This window comes from Herpailurus yagouaroundi, unplaced genomic scaffold (genome assembly GCF_014898765.1).
Source record: "Herpailurus yagouaroundi ecotype Mexico unplaced genomic scaffold, PumYag 184, whole genome shotgun sequence".
Taxonomy (NCBI): Eukaryota; Metazoa; Chordata; class Mammalia; order Carnivora; family Felidae; genus Herpailurus; species Herpailurus yagouaroundi.
Genome location: NW_024412415.1, coordinates 27,326,177 through 27,348,420, shown reverse-complemented (window position 1 = coordinate 27,348,420; position 22,244 = coordinate 27,326,177). Strand labels below are relative to the sequence as shown.

The window sequence follows — 22,244 nt, the reverse complement described above, 5'->3', positions numbered from 1 at the left end:
ATTCTTCTCTTTGGGGGTTCTTTGTATCCTTAACTCGTTCAAGGGTTTTGCTTGTGAGGTGTGTCATCCAGAGGAAGTTACCTGTCACCAACCTAACCATTCATTTCATTTGTGTTCTTGTGTCCCTACCATATATTTGTGAAAACCTTTCCCTGAAAGTTTTATATTCGGTCATTATTACATTTCCAGTATTTTGATAATCTTGAAATTAAAGTTAAACTTTAATTGAAGAGTCAAAAATATTTAAAGCACTTTGTGTATGGATATTTGCTAATTTTTGTATAATTGTACTTGCCAAGTTATTTGTAAGATTAAAGGAGGTTATTCTAGACTAAGGAGGTTTATGAATTTCTGTTTGTATTGAAATAGCAGGTCAGTTTAGAATAGAAGTAAAGCGAACTGTACCAGAATTTGCTGTTAGGAAGAATTCTCTTGTTTTTCTGTCTGTCCTCTAGTCTCCTAACTTGAATTTTATCCTTTTCTCACTAAAATGCTTCCACTGAGAAGGACGTAAACGTAAAAAGCACAAAAAACATTTTAAGAAACCTTTTAAAAGTCTTGATCGCTCGAAAGGTAGGTAAAAGTAGTTTTATGCCATGTGTTATTTGTACACATCGCCACTTGATTTCTGTCTTCAAAGGTAAAATGAATGTTAGATACTCCATAACTTCAAAAATAAGTTTTAACTTGGAAACACATATTAAAGTCTAAAATAAATCTAAAATAAAACAAGGACACCAGAATAGGCTGTCCTTTCTGTTGAGTAGTGCCTTTGCTGTGCTTTGGTCATTTGATAGTGAAGTATGTGAGAATTTCAACTCTTGACCTTGTATTTTTCTGTTTTTTATAGATAAGCCAAAAGAAGCCAAAAAGGATACATTTTTGGAAAAATTGGCAACCCAAGTAATTAAAAACGTACAAGTAAAAATCACAGACATTCACATTAAATATGAAGATGATGTAAGTAATTTAAACTTATTGAGGTGAAGCTAATAATTGTGTATTTTATGATACTAATTATTGATTTGTTTAGATATGGGTTATCCGTACCAGATTCTAAATCCATGATTTTTTTTTCTGATGAATATACTACCATATCTTTCCTGTGTTACACTTCTTTCATTAGGCACTTATGTGTATAAATATAAAACCACTGTATGCCCCTTTCTAAAAGTCATATGAGAGATTTTTCACTTGTCCTCTGTTATTTATTTTAAATTTTGTTTAATGCCTTAAGACTTATTATAACTTTAAGGAACTATATTGATAAAAAAAAATTAGGTCCAAATGGTGGTGGAAATAATCAACTATAATGGTAGTTAGTAGAGAGTGGACTAAATCATACACCAATAGACTGCTAGTCCCATGCTCTTTACATTCCTTCAGAAGGGATTAAATATGCACAACTACTCACATACATGTGCAACAGTATATTGAGAAACCATACTTCACTTATAAACAACGTTTAACATTAGTTGATTGAAGACTGTTTACTGATTAATTTTACTTTAAATATACATTGCTTTGTTTTAAAGTTTGAAAATTATGTAAAATAACCTTGAATTTTTTCATTTACCTAAGATGATGGAAATGCTATTCCGTCTCTTCTAAAAATGAGTTTGTATTCTTTTTTGTTTTTAATAACTTAAGGTTTGGATTTAATTAAAGCAGTACTGACGTATATAGAACTTATTTTCTTTTTCTCACAGATTCCTTATAGAACTTCAGTTTTCATAATACGTACTTGTAGTTTTGCAAGATACACTATCTCCATCTTATTTTGACTTTACCTTTTGGTTTTAGGTAGTCATTAAACTGAATTTTGTTAACAAATGTCTAAAAAACCTAAGTCATCAGTGCCCTTTTTTAAACAAACTTAGGAATATAAATCACCTCAACACATCATGGAAGTGAGAGTTAGTATTGAAACTAATGGTGTATTGATGAATGTGAACCTCAGTTTGAGCTTTAACTAAGGTTTTTTACTGTGCAAGTACAATTAGAAAGGCACATTATTTCTCTCTTTTTGATAAAAAAAATATACAGATGCACAGGAGTGGGATAAGTAACATCAATAATGTTTAAGTTGGTGTCACTGACAAGATAGATTAAAAAGGTCTAAGAGGAAAAGAACTAAAAAGTGCAAAGGGATCTTCCTTGTATCATTCCTCTTTCAATGTTATTACCTTAATTATTGTATTTAGGATAATGAAAAATAGAGTTTAGGAAGTGGGGAGTAGGGAAAGTATAATAATGTATCATAAAGATGCTCACTGGATGATAGTCATAGTTTGTGGGTAGTGCCTTAGCAAGTGAGGAGTTATGTTTTATTCTGAAATAGCTGCAAGCTATCTTGAGCTGGTTGTCTGAGGTATAAGGATGAGCGTGGAAATAAAGGAAGATAATAAAAAACTAAGCTCCCAGCACAATTTGTGCTTCTCAGTTATTCCAGAGCATGCATTTGCGAACGGTCTATGTGACTACACTCTGGAGTCCCTGTTGGATGACTTAAAACAGTATGTTTTTTCTTCTCTCTCTAGTTTCCCTAGTTTCTTTCATGGCCAACCACCCTGTATGACTTTTGGACATCCCTGTGATGTCTAAAACAATGACATTGTACACATTGTGGTACAGTGTAAGCATGGTGTGTCAGTATAACTTCTGTATCGAAGATCAGGAATAGAACAAAAGTTTAACAGGTTAAGAGAGTATGTTAAGAATCTTGGGCATTTCCTAACAAAGCAGTTTTGAAAAGTTAAGAATGTTAAAGGCTTAACGAGACAGTTCACATTTCTAAGTGTTAAAAGTAGTTTAGTGGCACGGTTATTATCCATGACATCTTGTTTTCTTTATCTTTGAAGAACATCTTTAATAGTAGACCTAAAGAGACTGTCTCTTTTTCACTATTTAGACAAGAATCTAGTTAGTGAGAAAAGAGTTCACTTCATAAGAAAAGAGTTTCGCTGGGAAAGTATCGTATTCATATCATGCCTACAAAATATGGGTAATCCTGGCCATGTTACTGCCTTTTTCTCTTCTTTTTTTCCCACAAATCCATTTGGATTGTGTGACTTACTTGCATACTAATTGCCCTATGTTGCCTACTGTACAGAGTGGAACATGGCTTCGCTTTTACCATCAGTATATTTTCATGTCATCTTTTCTTTTTTGATAGGTCACTGATCCAAAGCAGCCTCTTTCATTTGGTGTCACACTGGGAGAACTCAGTCTATTGGTAATGTTGGCCTTATTTACAATTTACAGTTTACAATTACATGTAAAATATTGCCATGTCACAGGGTGAATTGCTAAAACCAACTATTGATACAAACAGCTGTTTTGTTTTTATGTGTAATTTTTTTTACAACTTTTCTAGAAGTTCAAAATTTATAGTGATGCTGTTATCACATTCTCTATTTCGATTTGTCTTTGAATTTAATGAATATCAAGATACCAATATCAAACATTGTTGAAGAATTAAAAGCTGTATCTTAAACATGTGGGAAGGTAGGGGAAGGCAAATTTTTATAGAGCCATGTTCTCATCCTTGGTATAGGCAGGTAGAATTTCCAAATAGCTTAGAAATGTGTATATGTACATGTGTATTATATTGAGATGTATATAAGGTAGTTTATTTTGGTTAAGTATTTTATACAGCAGTTTGCTTTTCTTCTAAAGATCTTGAAAGGTAAATAGTGTGTATATTCACGTTGGACATTTTTCCCTCTGTTTTCTTTGGACAACTATGTGGTAGGAAAAATGGTTGAAAGTTAAGGACAGTGAGTAAATCATGCTGGGTACATACTTGCCTTCTCATTAGTTATATGGAGAGGGCCTTAGTGAGGAAAGAAGAGGAAGCAAAATGAAAGAGAAGGGGAGAAACAGAAAGAGGACATGGTTCCATTGAGGCCTTAAGAATAATATTTGCATATGGAGAAGGAGAGATATACATCAAATTGAAGACCAAAGCAGAAACATTGGGGGGAAGAAAACGAAACAGAAAACCTGGATGAACAAATTTAAGGGAACCAAGGAAGCTAGTGTTTATTATACTGTTTACCTCTGCTTCTTTCCAAGATGAATTAAGTAGCTCTTGATGAAAAATGAAATCTACAGTAACAGAGACTAGAGATAATTGCTCCAGAAAAACTAGACTAACAATATTAGTCATAAATGAGCACAGTATTTTACGTTGAGCTTCTAACCGACAAAACAAAAAATACAATTTAGTCACCTACTTCCCATTGACTGATAAAGAGGCCCACTAGTGCATACAAATGATATGTAGTTTCCTTAGTGTATACTGTTGTTTGATTCTCTGTATCTTTGCTCAGACTCTTCATACCGTTTTCTTTGCCTGTATTACTTTCTTCTCTTTGTCTCCTTGACGATCCCGTTCAGGTTTTAATTCTTATGTTAGATATCACCTTGTCTTTCCAATTCCTTTTTCACTTTCCTCTTAGAATTTATTGTTCTTTCTTTTACGCCCCCTATTATATTTTATTAGAACACCTGAAACATTATTTTACTGGTTACCATGATGGTCTCCTTCTAACTTTCATTCATTCACTGATAAAATAGTACTTTTATTTTAGAGTTTTTGTGATGATTAAAGGAAATGGTTTGTGTAAAGCATTTGGGACATGTCTGGCTCAGTAATTTTTTGCTTCAACTATTACACTGACTTTAATAACAACAGTAATCCCAAACTTAGCTCTTTCTGTATCCATACCAATCCTTTTTTCCATCTTTCCAGTTACAATTGAACTCTTATATTTAAGGTGATCTTCCCACCTCTGATCTGGATCCCATCTTCTCCATGTCCTTAGGAGCTTTTTTCCTTCCTCTCTCTCTGCCTCCTTTCATCACTTCTTTCTTTCTTTCTTTTCATAAATTTTCTTTTTCCTAAATCTTCAATTCTCTTCCTCCCCACCCTTTCCCCTCCTTCCACTCCCTCCTGTAAGCATTTAAACACATTCAAGTCTGGGTTTTTTTTGTTTTGTTTTTTTAATTTTGCAGTTTTTAAAATTAAAAAAAATTTTTTTAATATAATTTATTGTCAAGTTAGCTAACATACAGTGTATACGGTGTGCTCTTGGCTTTGGGAGTAGATTTCCCGTGATTCATTACTTACATAAAACACCCAGAGCCCAAATGTCCATCACTTGATTGAATGGATAAAGAAGATGTGGTATATACATATACAATGCAGTACTACTTGGCAATGAAAAAAATGAAATCTTGCCATTTGCAACACTGTGGAAATGTATTTTTTTTTAAGATTTAAAAAAAAATTTTTTTTTAACGTTTATTTATTTTTGAGACAGAGAGAGACAAAGCATGAACGGGGGAGGGTCAGAGAGAGGGACACAGAATCTGAAGCGGGCTCCAGGCTCTGAGCTGTCACCACAGAGCCCAACGTGGGGCTCGAACTCACGGACTGTGAGATCATGAGCTGAGCCGAAGTTGGCCGCTTAACTGACTGAGCCACCCAGGCGCCCCTTTAAGAATTTTTTTAATTTTTTTTTTTTTTTTTTTAAGTAATCTCTACCCCCAACATGGGGCTTGAACTCATGACCCTGAGTTTAAGAGTCACACACTCTTCGGACTGAGCCAGCCAGGTGCCCCTCAGGTCTTTTACGATAAAATTAAAAGGGCCTCCTGAACCTTCTCCCACCCCACTTAGGCTCCATCTAACCGCTGCCTTCTCTTTTGCCTCTTTGTAACTTTCTGAGAGAATTCTCTACCTTTACCATCTTTGTTTCCTTACTGCCTGCTGACTCACTACCCAACGTACTGACTCTGTTATGCCTCTGAAATTGTTCTTAACAACTCCATCAGTAATGCCCTGACTGCTCAATAGATTAGTTTTAGTTTATCTCATGGTGGCATTTGGCCTTAACTGACTATGCTGACTTTCTGGAAACGCGGTCATGCTGTGATTTCCATATTCTCGTGGTTTTCTTCCTATTTTGCAATAACTATTTATTTGATCTTTTAAAAGAATATGGACCTTCTTATTCACTATCTCATAGGCTAGCTTTTTTTTTTTTTTTTTAGTCATTTATTCATATCCAATTCCTTCCACACAGACACATAGTTTAGACAAATAGCAACTCTTAATTTTCTGGATGAAGGAACTCGGTTAAGTTAGAACCTCCTCAATTCTGTTTTCACCATTCCTTTGATTTTGTCGAACAGATATGTAAGGGAACAGGTAACAGTAGTGAACATTAGCCAGATGTGTTTTCTTTTGTCTAAGTTATTTTGATATAGTTTATAAATATTAGAGCAATGTTTTATGATATATATACTATGTTTCACAGTTATTCTTTATTTCTTCTAGACTGCAAATGAACATTGGACTCCATGCATATTAAATGAAGCAGAAAAAATTATATACAAGGTATTAGACTGGATTAAGAATTTGTTACTATTTTTCTAGGAACACACACTTAACATATTTTTTTTTAAAACCTTGATGGAGCCCAATGTGCCATTGAAGAGTGACTGAAGTGTAGGGCCTGGTTTTGGCTCTGCTTACTGTGTGACCTTCTGTGATCACTCACCTTTTCTGAGGTTTAGGTTCTTCCCCTAGCAAAAGGAATCAGAAAAATTAATATTTTCCAAATGTATTTTGTGGACCATTAGGTAATTATTAGATTTATAGAAAAAATATTCTCTGGTCAAGATTACTGATGGAAGTACTAAGCTGTACATAATTAAACAGTATGTTTCATTTTGTTTTAAACCACAGGACTTCACAATACTTTAAATATGCTAATAAACATTGTGAATTTGTAGCTTTCCCCACCTTGTTGTTCTAGATTCTCCTCCCCTCACCCCTCCCTCTAAACAGCCATTCCTGTCCATTGGAGGAATCATGTCTTTCTTATTCAACAAAACATGTACAAGGCCTGTTAAATAGTAAATTATCAATTAATATTTGATAATTGAATGAACGAATTTCCTTGGAAATAGTGTTGCCGGGAGCACAATTTTCCAAATGGTAAGGTTAATAATAAAGTCCATGAATAACATGATTATGTTTTCCCCATATTTGCTCAAGTTTTTTCTTGAAAAGCTCAAAATGGCAATTGGATAATGTTAGGGTGATTATGAGAATAATCTTTTAATATTGCTTCATAATTTTAATGTGTTAGTTGCTTGACCTCTTTGATGTTTCTTTTACAGCTTATACGACTTGATAGTCTTAGTGCCTACTGGAATGTAAACTGCAGCATGTCTTACCAGGGATCGAAGGAACAGATCTTGGTAATTTCAGTTTATGCCTGAAGAGCTCACTACACTCCCTAAACTTTTTTTAACATAAGAAGTGCTGAAGGAGAACAGGATATAGTCTTTTGTTTAAGTTGTATTTAACTATATCAGAATTGTGAAACACAGTTTTTGGAATCCACTCTTTTTTTTTTAATTTTTATTTAAAATAAATAAACTTCAAAAAATAAACTGGTATTTTTGAAGATCTTTGTGAAACCATTCACTACACAGTGAAATAATAACCTATACTATTACATTAAAACTGCATTTCCGGTTTTTTACACTCACATTTTGATGGCATTCTGGTTACATTGTGGTGTTTCACGTCAGAACGATTACTTGAAGAGTGTTGTAAGGAAAGATGATACCTTTCAGAGCTAAAGAACATCTTCTTAGCACTTTTTTTTAATTGAAATGTAGTTGACCTTAGCAAATGTTGTAAGCATTTGTGATGATGATTTCCTGAACAGTGAAAGGTCAATTCAAAACTTCAGTGTGCTAAGTTAGTCTTAGTCATTTTTATTTACTAAGAGGGAAAAGGAAGAACAGTTGAATTTTCTGAACTTGAATTAATTACAAGATTCTCTTATTTCTCAGAAAGATATTGTAGCAAATAATTTGCGTTTGTCTAGAAAGTGTTTAAGATCTCAATTCATGGATGTTTAGTTTTTTGTTTTTAAAAAAAATTTTTTTTTAATGTTTATTTTTGAGAGAGAGAGAGAGAGACAGAGCGTGAATGGGGGAGGGGCAGAGAGAGAGGGAGACACAGAATCGGAAGCAGGCTCCAGGCTCTGAGCTGTCAGCACAGAGCCCGATGCTGCTCCGGAACCCATGAACCGTGAGATCATGACCTGAGCCCAAGTCTGACGCTTAACCAACTGGGCCATCCAGGCACCTCCCTGCGTACCACTCCCCCCCCAGTTGTTGTTTCTTTTTTAGTCAGAGGGGAACATAATACTATAACATTTTAAAATATTTAGAATTTTATTTTATTTTATTTTTTCATTGATTTAATGCTAATTTATTTTTGAGAGAGAGAGGCAGATCGTGAGTGGGGGAGGGGCAGAGAAAGAGGGAGACACAGAATCCAAAGCAGGCTGTCAGCACAGAGCCTGATGCGGGGCTGGAACCCATGAATTGCCAGATCATGACTTGAGCTGAAATCACATGCTTCAGCGACTGAGCCTCCCAGGCGACCTAGATACTTAGAATTTAAAAAAATTATCTACTTTTATATTTTTTTCCAAGAAATATACCCATAAATAATGCTCGGTGTGCTTTTCTTGTGGACTACTAATTAAAAAGAGGAAAATAAAGATACTGATTTAAGAACAACATTTCCCCCCCATGTGTAGATGAGTATGTGTGTATTTCTTTTCATTCTCATCCTCAAATTTTTGTTTAGGATCAGCTGAAAAGTGGAATTCTTACAAGTAGCAATATACCTGCAAATCATCAATATAGTAAGTAATGGTAAAAGTTTTACTTCGTGTTATAGAAAGCGTAGATTTAAATACTCTGCCATAATATACTTTTTGTGATAAAGTTACTTTGACAAGACAAAAGTATTGGTTTTATATTTTAGTTTTATAATATAGCCTATTTGGATTATACCTAAGTGTTTAGGAATATGTTATGACATATACATACCACGGGAGTGTAAGAGAGAGGAGGGAAGTACGTCTGTAGTTCATTCCCAGTGACTAAACACCCTTGACCTCCCTGTTTTCTTTTTACCTTGTTATCACGTTTGTTTGGGGCCTTAGGTTTTCTTTGTTTAATAACTCAGTTTCTGAGATTTTGGTATTCAGGTCAACCTTACCATGTCACTATTGCAGTGTTATGACAAACCAACGATTCTAGAGTTATTTATTTATTTGTTTGTTTATTTTGAGAGAAAGAGAGAGACAGAGACAGTGTGTGTGTGAGCACGGGAGGGACAGAAAGAGAGAGAGCGAGAGCGGGAGAGAAGAGAGAGAGAGAGAGAGAGAGAGAGAGAGAGAATCTCAAGCAGGCTCTGCACTGTCAGTACAGAGCCCAACATGGGGCTTGATCCCATGAACTGTGAGGTCATGACCTGAGCCAAAACTAAGAGTCAGACACTTAACCTGCTGAGTCCTCCAGGTGCCCCCATAGAGATTTTCTAACTGGGCTTTTCTAATTCTTGGCACCCTCACCTTTACTTATTTTTCAATAGCCCTGTAACAAATGAGCCTGTTTATTTATGCTGTTTTCTCCATTTTAGTTTCATTCTGAAGAGGCTTTTGTTTTGTTTTAAATTTAGTACACCCCTTTGTGTTTGTCCTGAGCTTTCATGCTCCTCTTCTTGCATATTCTGTATTACTGTGGTTTACTCTCGTTTTCTTCATATTTTATAGCTGACTGCCATGATGTAAGAGTTGGCACTTTCTCTTTATGTTCATAGACCTCTCCGTTTAATGATGATGATGTTTTCAGATGAAAGTGTTTAGTTTCATACGTGAAAGAACTATTTCAGAGAAATCTACAACCTCCTTTATAAGTGGTATCCTCCACTTGTAAATAACCTTTAAATAAGTTAAAAATTTTATACAATCTTATGCAATTGTAAATGCCGTACGATATCACAATTTATCTAAGTTCGATACTGTTCACAGTTAAATATATTACTTTGCCCTGTCATCTTCCCTAATATGCCTTTTCATGCTGGTTCTTAACTTCAGGAATATTTTCTTTATTTGATTCTAAGATTGTATATATAATGATAATTTTGAAAATTGTAAAGTGGTAAGCAATTTTTTTCTTGGTAATATGAATTTCATTCATGATTCTCTTCTAAATTCTACCAGTGATTAAATAAGACAAATAATCAAATTTTGTTTCCTACCTTGTATAATATTTTTAATGAATAATAAAATCATTAAATGTCTCGTAGTAAGGAAGAGAAGCCTAATTTTATATAGCCAGAATAACCAAGAGTAGATGGTCTACTATTTTGTGCATTTTTACTTAGAAGCATAGGAGTACAATTTCCTCCTTAAAGATCCCCGTTTAACTTATAGTCGATGTTATGCAGATAAGTAGATGCTTAAATATTTTTTGGTAGTGTTTTTTGTTACATTTTTTACATATTTTAGTCATTTTTCTGTACTTTCAGAATAGTGTTTTCATAATTATTTATAGTTGTTCATTTGTAAGGGCTTATAAACATATCTTATGTCTTCCCATGTGATGAAAGTTTTCCAGCCAATATCAGCTTCTGCAAAGCTCTACATGAATCCTTATGCAGAAACAGAGCTGAAAACTCCCAAACTTGACGGGAACATAGAAGTACAGAATATTGCCGTTGAATTGACCAAACCTCAGGTAAGATTCAGGTGGACATTTCTAGCTTTGATCAGCTTTGAATCTCAACTTCATTTGTCCTTTGTGATTACTCCTTCTCTGATGCTCCTCTCCAATGCTCTGGTGGTTCTTTTATATATTTACATGTGTGTGTGTGTGTGTGTGTGTGTGTGTATTTTTTTTTAAGAAAATAAATATAAAATTAAAAAAAATATTTCCTTCATTTTATGTGATCTTTTCCTTCTTGGTAGAGTATCTTACCAAGTTATAGAAAATGACATTATTCCTATTTAATTCTCAATTGTTGATGGAAGATTTTAATGTGTTTTTTTCTTCCTCAAATTTTAATAGACATATTCGTATTAAATATTGTCTACTTAATTTTTAGAATAGCTTATGTTGGCAGCTTTTTCTTCCATCATTTGTTTCTCATTTGGTTACATGCACGGGGAGTTTGGGTAGCAGACCTGGAGAACTGAAAATGAAGGGAGGACCAGGGATTTATTTAGCTAAATGACTTTTAGCTCAGTGCAGTCCAATAAGAATGTACAGTAGTCCCCCCTTCTCCACGGTTTCCTTCTCCTTGGTTTTGCTTACACGGGTCAACTGTGGTCTCCAAGCGGATGACCTTTCTTCTGATGTATCATCAGAAGGTCGCTAGTACTTCTGGCCCAGTACTATGTTACAGTGCCTGTATCATTCACCTCACTTTGTATCATCATTAGGCATTTTATCATAAGAGGAAGAGTGAGTGCAGAACAATAGGATATTTTGAGAGAGAAACACACACCACATTCACTTAACTTTTATCGCAGCATCTTGTTATAATTATTCTCTTCTGTTATTATTGTTGTTAATCTCTTGTTGTGCCTAATTTATAAATTAAACTTTATTAGAAGTATACGTGTAAAGGAAAAGCATAGCATATGTAGGGTTCAGTACTATCCATGGTTTCAGGCATCCGCTTGGAGTCTTAGAACATGTTTCCTGTGGATAAAGAGGGGATTACTGTCATTTGGGTTGTATATGTAATTTAAAATTTAATTTAAAATTTTAATGTATTTTAAAATTAGTTTAAAATTTTCTAGTTGTTATATTAGCAAAGTAAAAAGAAAAGATGAAATTAGTAAAATTAGTAACATTTCATTTAAGCTAGCATACCTGAAATATTATCATTTCTGCATGTAATCAGTATAAAACATTAAGATATTTTTCATCCTTTTGTTTTTCCTAAGTCTTTGAAATCTAGGGTGTATTTTAAACTTACAATACATGTAAGTTCAGACTATGCATACTGTAAGTGGTGAATAATCATGTGGTAACCATTTGGTAAAAATGTGTTAAGAAAAACAGAAGAAATAGCTAGATTTGCCCCTTTCTTTATCTTATCTACAGTCATGTTGTGTGTGTGTGTGTCCCTTCATTTGAATTGCTTACCTGGTACTTGCAGAGTTGTATTGGTGATAAGATGGACAATTAAATACGTTTATCTTGCCTTAGTTATATAATGATTTTCTGGAGCCATTTTCAAATCAGCTCATAGATAGTCAATGATGAAATGATGGTCCAGAGGAAAATATGTAGTTTTAGGAACAATCATGTTCCAGGTCACTAGTTATAGATAGTGTGTTTGGTTGTTTCTAAGATGTGCCTTTATCTTACACTTTAGCATATTTGAAAATAGGATGTATTATTATTATTGTTGATGGTATGACAGTTTTAATTGGCAGCATTTTTTTTTTCTTTTTATAGTGGAACTTAAAAATTACGTTACAACTTACAATTGATGGTGTCTTAAATTTGATGAAATATATATATTTTATATATATATAATATATATATGTATATGTGTGTATGTATATATATGTATATATATATATATGTACATATATATACACACACACATATATATATATAGCATATATTTTAAAGTTTATCTTGAGAGAGAGCATGAGCACAGGAGGGGCAGAGAGAGAGGGAGAGAGAGAGGATCCCAAGCAGGCTCCATGCTGTCAGCGTGTAGCTGGTTCAGTGACTGGAACCCATGAAATGTAATATCATGATCTGAGCCAAAATCAAGAGTCGGACGCTTAACCGACTGAGCCACCCAGGTGCCCCAATTTGATGAAATATATTAACAAGCAACCATGATTGTCATTATTTCAAGGAAGTTGGAGTCTTGTGAGACTGAAAATATAATAAAATATGGTGTTTATCCATGTGTGAAATGTAATAATTATAACTGTATTTTTGTTTTAATAGTACTTAAGTATGATTGACCTTTTGGAGTCATTGGATTATATGGCTAGAAATGCCCCTTACAGAAAATACAAGCCTTATTTACCACTTCATACCAATGGTCGACAATGGTAAGTTAGAATTTTTTTTTTTTTTTGAGAAATATATAATAGAGTTAGGAACTCTCAGATTTAAGAGACCTTTAAAGCCATGTGATGAAACCACTTTTTTTCTTTATTGGACATGAAAAGGATATCTTTTGTATTATGTCTTTGTTAATTTTTCGTAAACACATTCTCTTATACTCTTGCTTTTAGAGTATTACTGAATTTTCCACTTAGCATTAAGACTTTAATCATTTTTTGGTCTTACTGTCCATGGGCTCAATGTTATAACCATATTGAGATAGTATTCATTTTGCATAACATGTCATTTTGTGTCTTTATGACTTTGCTTTGACATACTCTCTTACTGGAGTTGTTTGCTCATTTTGTAATCTGTTTATATCAGAGAATTGTACTGGACAATTGAAATGTTATTGCTGAGCTCTTATAGGGGAATGGTTAATAAGAACACAAAAATGTAACACTGTAGATCCAAAAGTCAAAGCCATTTTCCTGCTTTTTTTCTTAAAGCTTTGTATTCAAATGTACATTAAAATTTGATTTGCAGGTGGAAATATGCAATTGATTCTGTTCTTGAAGTTCATATAAGAAGGTATACACAGATGTGGTCATGGAGTAACATAAAAAAACACAGGCAGTTGCTCAAGAGTTATAAAAGTGCCTACAAAAGTAAGCTAACCCAGACTAAAGTCCCAGAAGAAATACAGAAACAAATTCAGGTATATTTTGCATATATTAGTGAAAGCTATTACTTGTTAAATCATCCTTCAGTGTTAATTTTTCTAAATTATAAATATAAAATATAATTTTAGGAAGAATAGGACTGATCTTTTTTTGAAAAAATGCAGAGTTTTTTTTTCAGATTTTTCTTCTTTAAACAAATCTTTCTTTTCCATCCTAATGTCAGATAAAATGTGGTTACTAGAAACTATTGGGAGAAATTGCTTGTTTTTTTATAATAATGTTTAGAAAATTAGTAGCAGAGCTGTTCAAATATATATTTATTATTAGCTAGATATATGTTATTAGTTTTGTTACTGGCTTTTTTTAGGAGCTCAAAATATTATTTATAAAAAAAAATAGCTCTTATTCCTTAAAATAGGAATCCCTTTGGAAAAATAGAGAAACACGACTCTGAGTATATAAGTTGCTTAATATCATCTGGTCTTGATTATATGACTACTTCTGCCACAAATTCATAATGTAAAGAATTAATTGAATTCCCATTATTCTGAAATACATGAGAATCATTAATATTATATATTAGAAAAAGCATCAAGTTTCTCAGCATCTGAGGTCTGATGTTCTCATGTATAAAATGGAAACAGGATCTGTCTTACAGAGTTCTGAGAATTGCATGAAATAGCACATAGAATACCTAATACACAGGTCACCAATACATATTAGATTCTTACATACTTTTATTTAAATTCCCCAAGTTATTTTCTACTTTAGCTTCTTGTGGATTTACAGAATTTTGCATTCTTAAATTTTGTGTTTTATAGTACAATCATTATAAAATACTATAGACTAGAGTGAGTCAGAAGTAAGAGCCATAAGGATAATACCTAAAAAAAGCCTCTCTCCTAAATATTCTGTATCTATAATGATCTTATTAAAATTCTTACATTTATATTGTATTTTTTGAGGGTTTGCTTTCTTGGAAAACTTACTTCCCTTACTGCAAAATCTATAAGTAGAATAGTCAAGTGTACACGCAAATTTATACTTACACTTACATGAGGTCACAATTACTGTTTATTCATGGACTGGATAAGCCTAGAAATCTTAGAATAAAAATTTTTTTAATCTAATGCCATTTTTCTTGTTTACAAGTGTCTCTTTGTATTTTATAGGATTTGGAGAAGACTCTAGATGTTTTTAACATAATTTTAGCAAGGCAACAAGCACAAGTTGAGGTAATCATTTTTATTTGCTCATTTTATGTTTTAAACATGTTAATATTACTCCTTTAAACTTAAGATCAGGAAGTCTTAAGTTTCAGGGGATTTATTCAAGTATAAAGGTTGAGTTTTCATGCCTTCATTTAGTCTCAGGAGAAAAAATTGGAACATTGGAAAGAACACATTAACATGAAAGGGCAAAAAGTGTTAATTTAAAAAAAAATTTTTTTAATGTTTTTATTTTATTTTTGAGAGAGAGACAGAGCACAAGTGGGGGAGGTGCAGGGAGAGTGAGAGAGACACAGAATCCAACGCAGGCTCCAGGCTCTGAGCTGTCAGCACGGAGCCTGACATGGGGCTCGAACTCACAGTGAGATCATGGCCTGAGCCAAAGTTGGACACCTAACTGACTGAGCTGCCCAGGTGCCCCCAAATTTTAATTTTATGACAAAAAATTTGAAACTCCCCAAAAGAAAGTAAATAAAAGTTGTCTGTAATCCTAGCAACATAGAATGCTGCTGTTAACATTTTGACACACAGTCTTGCAGTTTTTCTCCCATGCCTAAGTGCTGACTTAAGTTTGCTCTTTATCCCCCGTCCCTTCACTTTGTCTTTGCCTTGTTTCCTTTCCCTCCCTCCCTTACTTCTTCTTTCCCTTCCTCCTTCTCCCCTTCTCTTCTTTTCTTTTTTACCATAATTGGAATCAGTCTGTTTATATTTCACAATTCATGCTGACTTATCCCACTTGGCATATCCTACCAATAATGGCATGTCTCCATTGTTCCATGTCAATCCTATTCTGTAACATGACATTTTTGATAATTAAAAAAAAATAAATTGCAAGTACAATACAACTCGGTGTAGGAAAGTTAGGAAATAAAGATACACAAAGAAATAAAATAGAAACAGCTATTATCTCACACTGAATATACCTACAGTTGATAATGTTTTGTATATTTTTTAGTCTTTTTGATATTTATAGATCTCTGTACACATACTCATATTCAAAAAAAATTTTTTTATGTTTATTTTTGAGAGAGAGAGAGAGAGACAGAGTGTGATTGGGGGAGGGGCAGAGAGAGACACACGCAGAATCTGAAGCAGGCTCCAGGCTCTGAGCTGTCAGCACAGAGCCCATTGTAGGGCTTGAACCCACAAGCCCACCAGCCGTGAGATCATGACCTGGGCCGAAGCTGGACGCTTAACTGACTGAGTCGCCCTGGTGCCCCACATTTTTAAATGGGATTAAAGCACACGCCTATTCATTCATTTACTTAGTAAGTGCTCATTGAGTGCCTATTTTACTAGCATCATGGTTAAGAGTGTGGACTCTGGAGTCAGATGGTCTGGATTCTAATCCCAGCTTTGCCTACTTGTATGATCTTGGGCTAGCTCTTTAATCTCTCAGTGCCTCAGTTTCCTGATTTGTAAAATAGGATTAATTCATAGTATGTACATCACAGGGTTACTTTGAGGAGTACATGATAATCCATGTAATGCACTTAGACTACTGAGTGCTTGGCACATAGTAATTAGTAAATAAGTGATTTTTTTTTCATCATCATCATCATCTGTATTAGCGTATAGAAATTAACAGAACAAAAATCCCTTACTTACATTCTAGTAGAAAGAAAGATAATAAAAACATAAATAAAAATAAAGTTGAAGGTCATACAGAAAAGGAATATATCACTGGGGCCAGGCAGTAATGATGATGCGGGTTGCAATTTTAAATAGGGTGGTCACGGAAAGCCTCACTAAGAAAGAAACATTTAAGCAAACACCTGAAGAATGTGAGGGAATCAACTAGAATCCTTTCTGAGGGAAAAGTGTACCAGGCAGAAAGAATATAGCAAGCTGAGAAGTTTTGAGGTGACTATCTGGTTCACTCACGGAACTAACTGAGTGGTGAGAGAGCGGAGAGTGGTCGTTAGCAAGGTCAGAGTGGAACATAGTGGAGGAGTAGGAGAGGTGCTTATGGGAGTTGGAGAGGGTGCCAGATTGTTAGGGTCTTATAAGTAATTGTGTGAATTTGGCCTTTACTCTGAATTAGGGAGACATTTTGAGAAGGGAATGATACAGTCTAACTTATGTTTTAAAACTTACTCAGTCTGCTCTTTTGTGTAAAAAGGAGAACAAGGGTGAAAATAGGGAGATGAATTAGGATGCTATTGAAATATTTGAGGTGAGAGATAATGGCTGAGAGTGGTTGCAATGGAGGTGATGAGAAAAGGTCAGATTCTGGATAGAATTTGAACATAGAGCTAATATTTCCCAACTGATTAGATACGGGTTATAACAGAGAAATTGGAGATGACTTTAGAGATTTTGGCCTGTCGCAGTTGGAAAGATGAAGTTTCCATGAAATGAGATCGGGAAGTCTGGATAGAATAAGCTTGGGTGAGGTGGGAGAGATCAAGAATTCAGTTTGGGACCTATTAAGTTTAGCTATCTTTTAAATAAAGTTGTGGATGTATGGAGTAGACAGTTGGATACATAAAGTTATAGTTGAGAAGAGAAATCTGTGCTAGGTATATACATTTCGGAGTTGTCAGTACATAGATGGTATTTAAAGCCGTGACATCAGATGAGATCACCTCAGAAATTAGAGTAGCTAGGGGAGTACTCCAAAGATCCAAAGCATTCTATTTTTATAGGTCAGAGAGATGAGAATCAACAAAGTTGATCATGGAGGAGTTGCCAGGGATGTAGTTGGGAAGCTCTGTGAAAAATACCCTCAAAGTCAAGTGAAGAAAGAATTGCAAGCAAGAGGGAGTGATCATATGTGACAGATGCATCTGATTGGTCAACTGAGCTGAGGACTGAGAATTGACCATTAGATTTACCAAAATATGAGATGTTTCAGCCATTATTTCCTCAAATAATTTTTGATCACATTCCTTTCTTTTTTATGTCTAGGACTCCCAGTTTTATACACACACACACACACACACACACACACAGCCGACCCTTGAACAATACAGGAGTTAGGGACCCCCTACACTGTAAAAAATCCGCATTAACTTTAGACTCCCCCAAAAGGTAACCACTAATAGTCTGCTGTTGACCAGAAGCCTTACTGACAACATCAACAGTTGGTTAACACATATTTTTTATGTTATATGTATTCTGTACTGTACTCTCAAAGTAAGCTAGGGAAAAGAAAATGTTCTTAAGAAAATCATAAGGAAAATATATTTATGGCACTGTACATATATAGAAAAAATCTAATAGAAAAAAATCTATGTATAAGTGGAGCTGTGTAATTCAAACCTGTGTTGAAATAATTTTTGGTCTAGATTTCTTCTTTCCTTCTTGGATTCAAGTTTTATACACATACACACAAATGTGTTCATATATACACGTATACATATATATGAGACCTTTTGATACGCCACAAATCTCTGAGGCTTTGTTCATTTTTTTAATCAATCTTTGTACTCTCTGTTCTTTGAATTGGATTATTTCTGTTGATACGTCTTCAAGATTATATTTTTCTCTATCATCCCCATTTTACTGTTGAGCCCATCCTAGGAGTTTTTCCTTCATATAATATGTTTTTCAGGTCTAAAACTCATATTGAGTTCCTTTTTATAGTTCCCATTTCTCTACTGAAAATTCTAATCTTTTTAGTCATTTCAAGTGTCTTTCCTTTCATATCATCTAGCAGAAACTATAGTGGTTCTCTGCTGGTTTCAGCATTGAGGTTATCTGACCATTGGATATATACCCAGCACCTGGGTGGCTCAGTCACTGAAGTGTCCAACTCTTGCTTTTGGCTCAGGTCATGATCTCAATGCCATGAGATCGAGCCCTGTGTCAGGCTCCATGCTGGGTATGTCATTGGTTTGGGTCCATTTTGTACATGCATAGTAGAGGAGTTAGTTGGAGACTTGTGCAGGTCTCTATATCTTTGCCCCTTTTGTTTAGGTCACTTTCATACACGGGGAGCTTGGGTTAGACTGAAATTTGTGCAGGTTCATACACAGAATTAAGAGATAATCCATTCCCTGGCTCTTCTGCCCCTGGTATTTCCCTCATCTTCTCTGGTTTTCATGGACTTCATTTTCTCATTCCTTGGCCAGCCTATGGAGTTTCAGGGGTTTAGCTACCTGTGCCTCTTCAGTGCTCCATGGCTGAGGCCCTTTCTCAGGGTACAGCTGTGTGAAGTAGTTTTCTGTGGCTTAAAGCCGGTGACTTAAAGCAATGCACAATTATCTCAGAGTTTCTGTGAGTCAGAAGTTCAGGTATAGCTTGTTACCTGAGATCTCTGCTTATGGTCTCAAAATATTTCCATGAAGATGTTGGCTGAAACTGGTTTCATCTGGGGTGTCACTGATGACGGATCTGCTTTTGTTGGCAGATTTTAGTTCCTTGTGCCTGTGGGATGTAGGACTCCAATTTCTTGTTGGCTGTTGGGTAGAGGCTGCTCCTTAGCTCATCATTTCATTTCATTTCCTTGCCAGATGGGCCTCTTAACATGGCCCACAAGATGGCAGCTTGCTTTTCCTTTTTTTCTTTTAATTTTTTAAATGTTTATTTATTATTTTTGAGAGAGAGACAGAGTGTGAGCAGGGGAGGGGCAGAGAGAGAGGGAGACCCAGAATCCGAAGCAGGCTCCAGGCTCTGAGTTATCAGCACAGAGCCTGACGTGGGGCTCCAACCCACAAACCACAAAATCATGACCTGAGCTGAAGTTGGATGCCTGACCGACTGAGCCACCCAGGTGCCCCGTCAGCTTGCTTTTTCAAAAGGAGAGAGAGAGATTCCAGCAAGAAAGCTGGTACAGTTTCATGCACATAGTCACATACATCTTGTCACCTTTGTCATATTCTGTTGGTTAGAAACAGGTCATAGGTCATGTCTGCACTAAAGGGAAGGGGACTGCCCAAAGGCAAGAACATCCTCGGGAGGGAAAAGTTAAGTGGGGAAAGAGGGTAGGCACAACATGTGAGGGAAAATGCAAAAACAACAGCAACAACAAAACATGGGTAGCTCATTCTGGTGGAGATGATTTCTCCAAATTTTGACTCCTATCTAGCATCTGCCTACTTTGCTTAGTTTTCAGAGTCTGTTGTAGATGATTTTTATATTTTGTCCAGAATTTTTACTCATTAATGTGAAGGATGGGCTATATAGGACTTATGCCACCATGGAATTGAAAGTTTATTGTTGGATTTAGCAATAAAGAAATCAATTAAAGAGCAGTTTTTATAGAAAAATGTGGGTAGAGACAATAGGAATGAGAGAGAGTGGATGTCTAGGAATTGGAGACATTGAGTGTTGACAGTGTGATGCCTTACTGTAAGGAGAGAACAGGTCAATGGAATGGTAACTGGTGGGGAATGTGGAGTTAAGAAAAGGATTTGTAACTTGCTTTTCTTTCTTTTAAAAAATTTACTATAGCATTCCATTTTTATGCCTGTAGAATAATTTCTCCAACATAATTTTAAATAACTGAATAGTATTCCATTCTGTGCGTATATCAGAATTTGCTTCACTATTTCCCACTGATTATATTTAATTATAAATGACACTACAATGAACAGCCTTGTCTACATGCTTTCTCAAAAATTTACTTTTTTTTTTTTTTTTTAATGTTTGTTTATTTTTGAGAGACTGAGAGAGATCGAGTGTGAGCGGGCGAGGGTCAGAGAGAGAGGGAGGAAGGCACAGAATCCCAGGCAGGCTCCAAGCTCTGAGCTGTCAGCACAGAGACTGATGCGGGGCTTGAACCCATGAACCGTAAGATTGTGACCTGAGCCTAAGTCAGATGTTTGTCCAACTGAGCCACCCAGGTGCCCCACATTTCTTATTTTCTTAAGGGCAGGTTCCCCAAGATGCAGTTTTGGGGTCCAGGAGTAGTATTTTTTTTTTTAAGTTTATTTCTTTTGAAAGAGCAAGTGAAAGCAGGGGAAGGGCAGAGAAAGACGAAGAGGGAGAATCCCAAGCCGGCTCCACGTTCAGCGTGGAGCCCAACCTGGAGCTGGAACTCACAGCCATATGACCTGAGCTAAAATCAAGAGTTGATGCTTAACTGTCTGAGCCATGCCGTCGCCTTGAGTATGTTAGAAGGTATTTGATAGTGCTTGGGCTTGTTCCTATGAATTAAAGGAATGATTTGCCAAAAGGAACAGATCATTTCAATCCTTTCTACATTAAGTTGCTTGACCTTTAAGTGGGTGTACTGAACATCAGTTACTAGTTCCTTAAAAATCAAAGGAAGGGTTTATTGTTCAGTGCCATGGATAAAGGGATGGATATAGATGAAGAAAAGGCAAGTAGCTTCATCCAAGGCTAAAGTTTTTTCATTGTAAAGGAAAATCCACAGGGTCACAGAATTTAAAATAGAGGCAGAGAATTGGCTGAAGTTACTTACCATGGACCCTTAACTGCATAGGGCAGGAAGGGAAGACAGCAGAGGGGTATTAAAGTGAAAGGGTCCTGCACCCCTCCTTATGTTAGGTCATATATGTTTTACAATTCATTTTTGGTCTCATATAGATAAGAGATTTTTTACTTTGAAATAATTGTAGATTCACAAGAAGTAAAGCAAAGATATTTCACAGAGGTCCTGTGTACCCTTCCCTCAGTTTGCCTTAGTGGTTATGTCTGTTGTAATTATAATATAATATTAAGACCAGAGATTAGACACTGGTATATGCTATGTACGTATTTCTAGGTCAACTCTCATTTTTGAAAGTATTTTTTAAATGATAATCATCAACATATAGGAAAGTTTTTTTTCACTATGTTTTATTTTGTTGTTTTCTTTATAATCATTATCACTGTTTGAAATTAGTATCTTTAAATTTTTTTTTAATGTTTATTATTTATTTTTGAGAGCGAGAGCGCGCGCGCGAGAGAGAGAGAGAGAGAGAGAATGCACAGGGGAGGGGCAGAGAGAGAGGGAGATACAGAATCTGAAGCAGGCTCCAGGCTCTGAACTGTCAGCACAGACTGCGACGTGGGGCTTGAACCCCTGAACTGTGAGATCATGACCTGAGCCAAAGTTGGATGCTTAACCTTAAGACTGAGCCACCCAGGGGCACCTGAGTGGCTCAGTCAGTTAAGCGGCTGCCTTCAGCTCAGGTTGTGATCTCATGGTTCTTGGGTCCAAGCCCCACATTGGGCTTTCTGCTGTCCGGGCAGAGCCCACTTCAGATCCTCTGTCCCTCTTTCTGTCTGCCCTTCCCCTACTTGTTCTCTCTCTCTCTCTCTCTCTCTCTTTCTCTCTCTCAAAAATAAATAAATAAAAAGAAATTTATAAAAAAAAAAAAAGACTGAGCCAAACAGGTTCCCCTGAAATTAGTATTTTTACTGCTTTCTAATTAATTAACTTCTGTCTTCTCTTTATTGTCTAAAATTTTCA

General features: G+C 35.3%; 1 protein-coding gene across 6 annotated transcripts in view; it reads left to right on the top strand.

The window, feature by feature from the left end:
* VPS13C (vacuolar protein sorting 13 homolog C) overlaps positions 1 to 22,244 on the top strand; it is a 194,646-nt gene that overhangs the window by 32,098 nt on the left and 140,304 nt on the right. For 4 of the 6 annotated variants that reach the window (XR_005795851.1, XR_005795850.1, XM_040492863.1 and 1 more), the window contains exons 7-16: positions 508 to 573; positions 851 to 960; positions 3,176 to 3,235; positions 6,347 to 6,406; positions 7,195 to 7,275; positions 8,687 to 8,744; positions 10,499 to 10,626; positions 12,868 to 12,974; positions 13,516 to 13,687; positions 14,825 to 14,887. Coding sequence is in view for 4 of the 6 variants with exons in the window: in XM_040492863.1 (XP_040348797.1) it covers positions 508 to 573; positions 851 to 960; positions 3,176 to 3,235; positions 6,347 to 6,406; positions 7,195 to 7,275; positions 8,687 to 8,744; positions 10,499 to 10,626; positions 12,868 to 12,974; positions 13,516 to 13,687; positions 14,825 to 14,887 (905 nt within the window). In the remaining 2 variants the exon portion in view is untranslated. The remainder of the gene's footprint in view (positions 1 to 507; positions 574 to 850; positions 961 to 3,175; positions 3,236 to 6,346; positions 6,407 to 7,194; positions 7,276 to 8,686; positions 8,745 to 10,498; positions 10,627 to 12,867; positions 12,975 to 13,515; positions 13,688 to 14,824; positions 14,888 to 22,244) is intronic. The other 2 variants (XM_040492864.1, XM_040492866.1) reach the window with 1 other exon arrangement.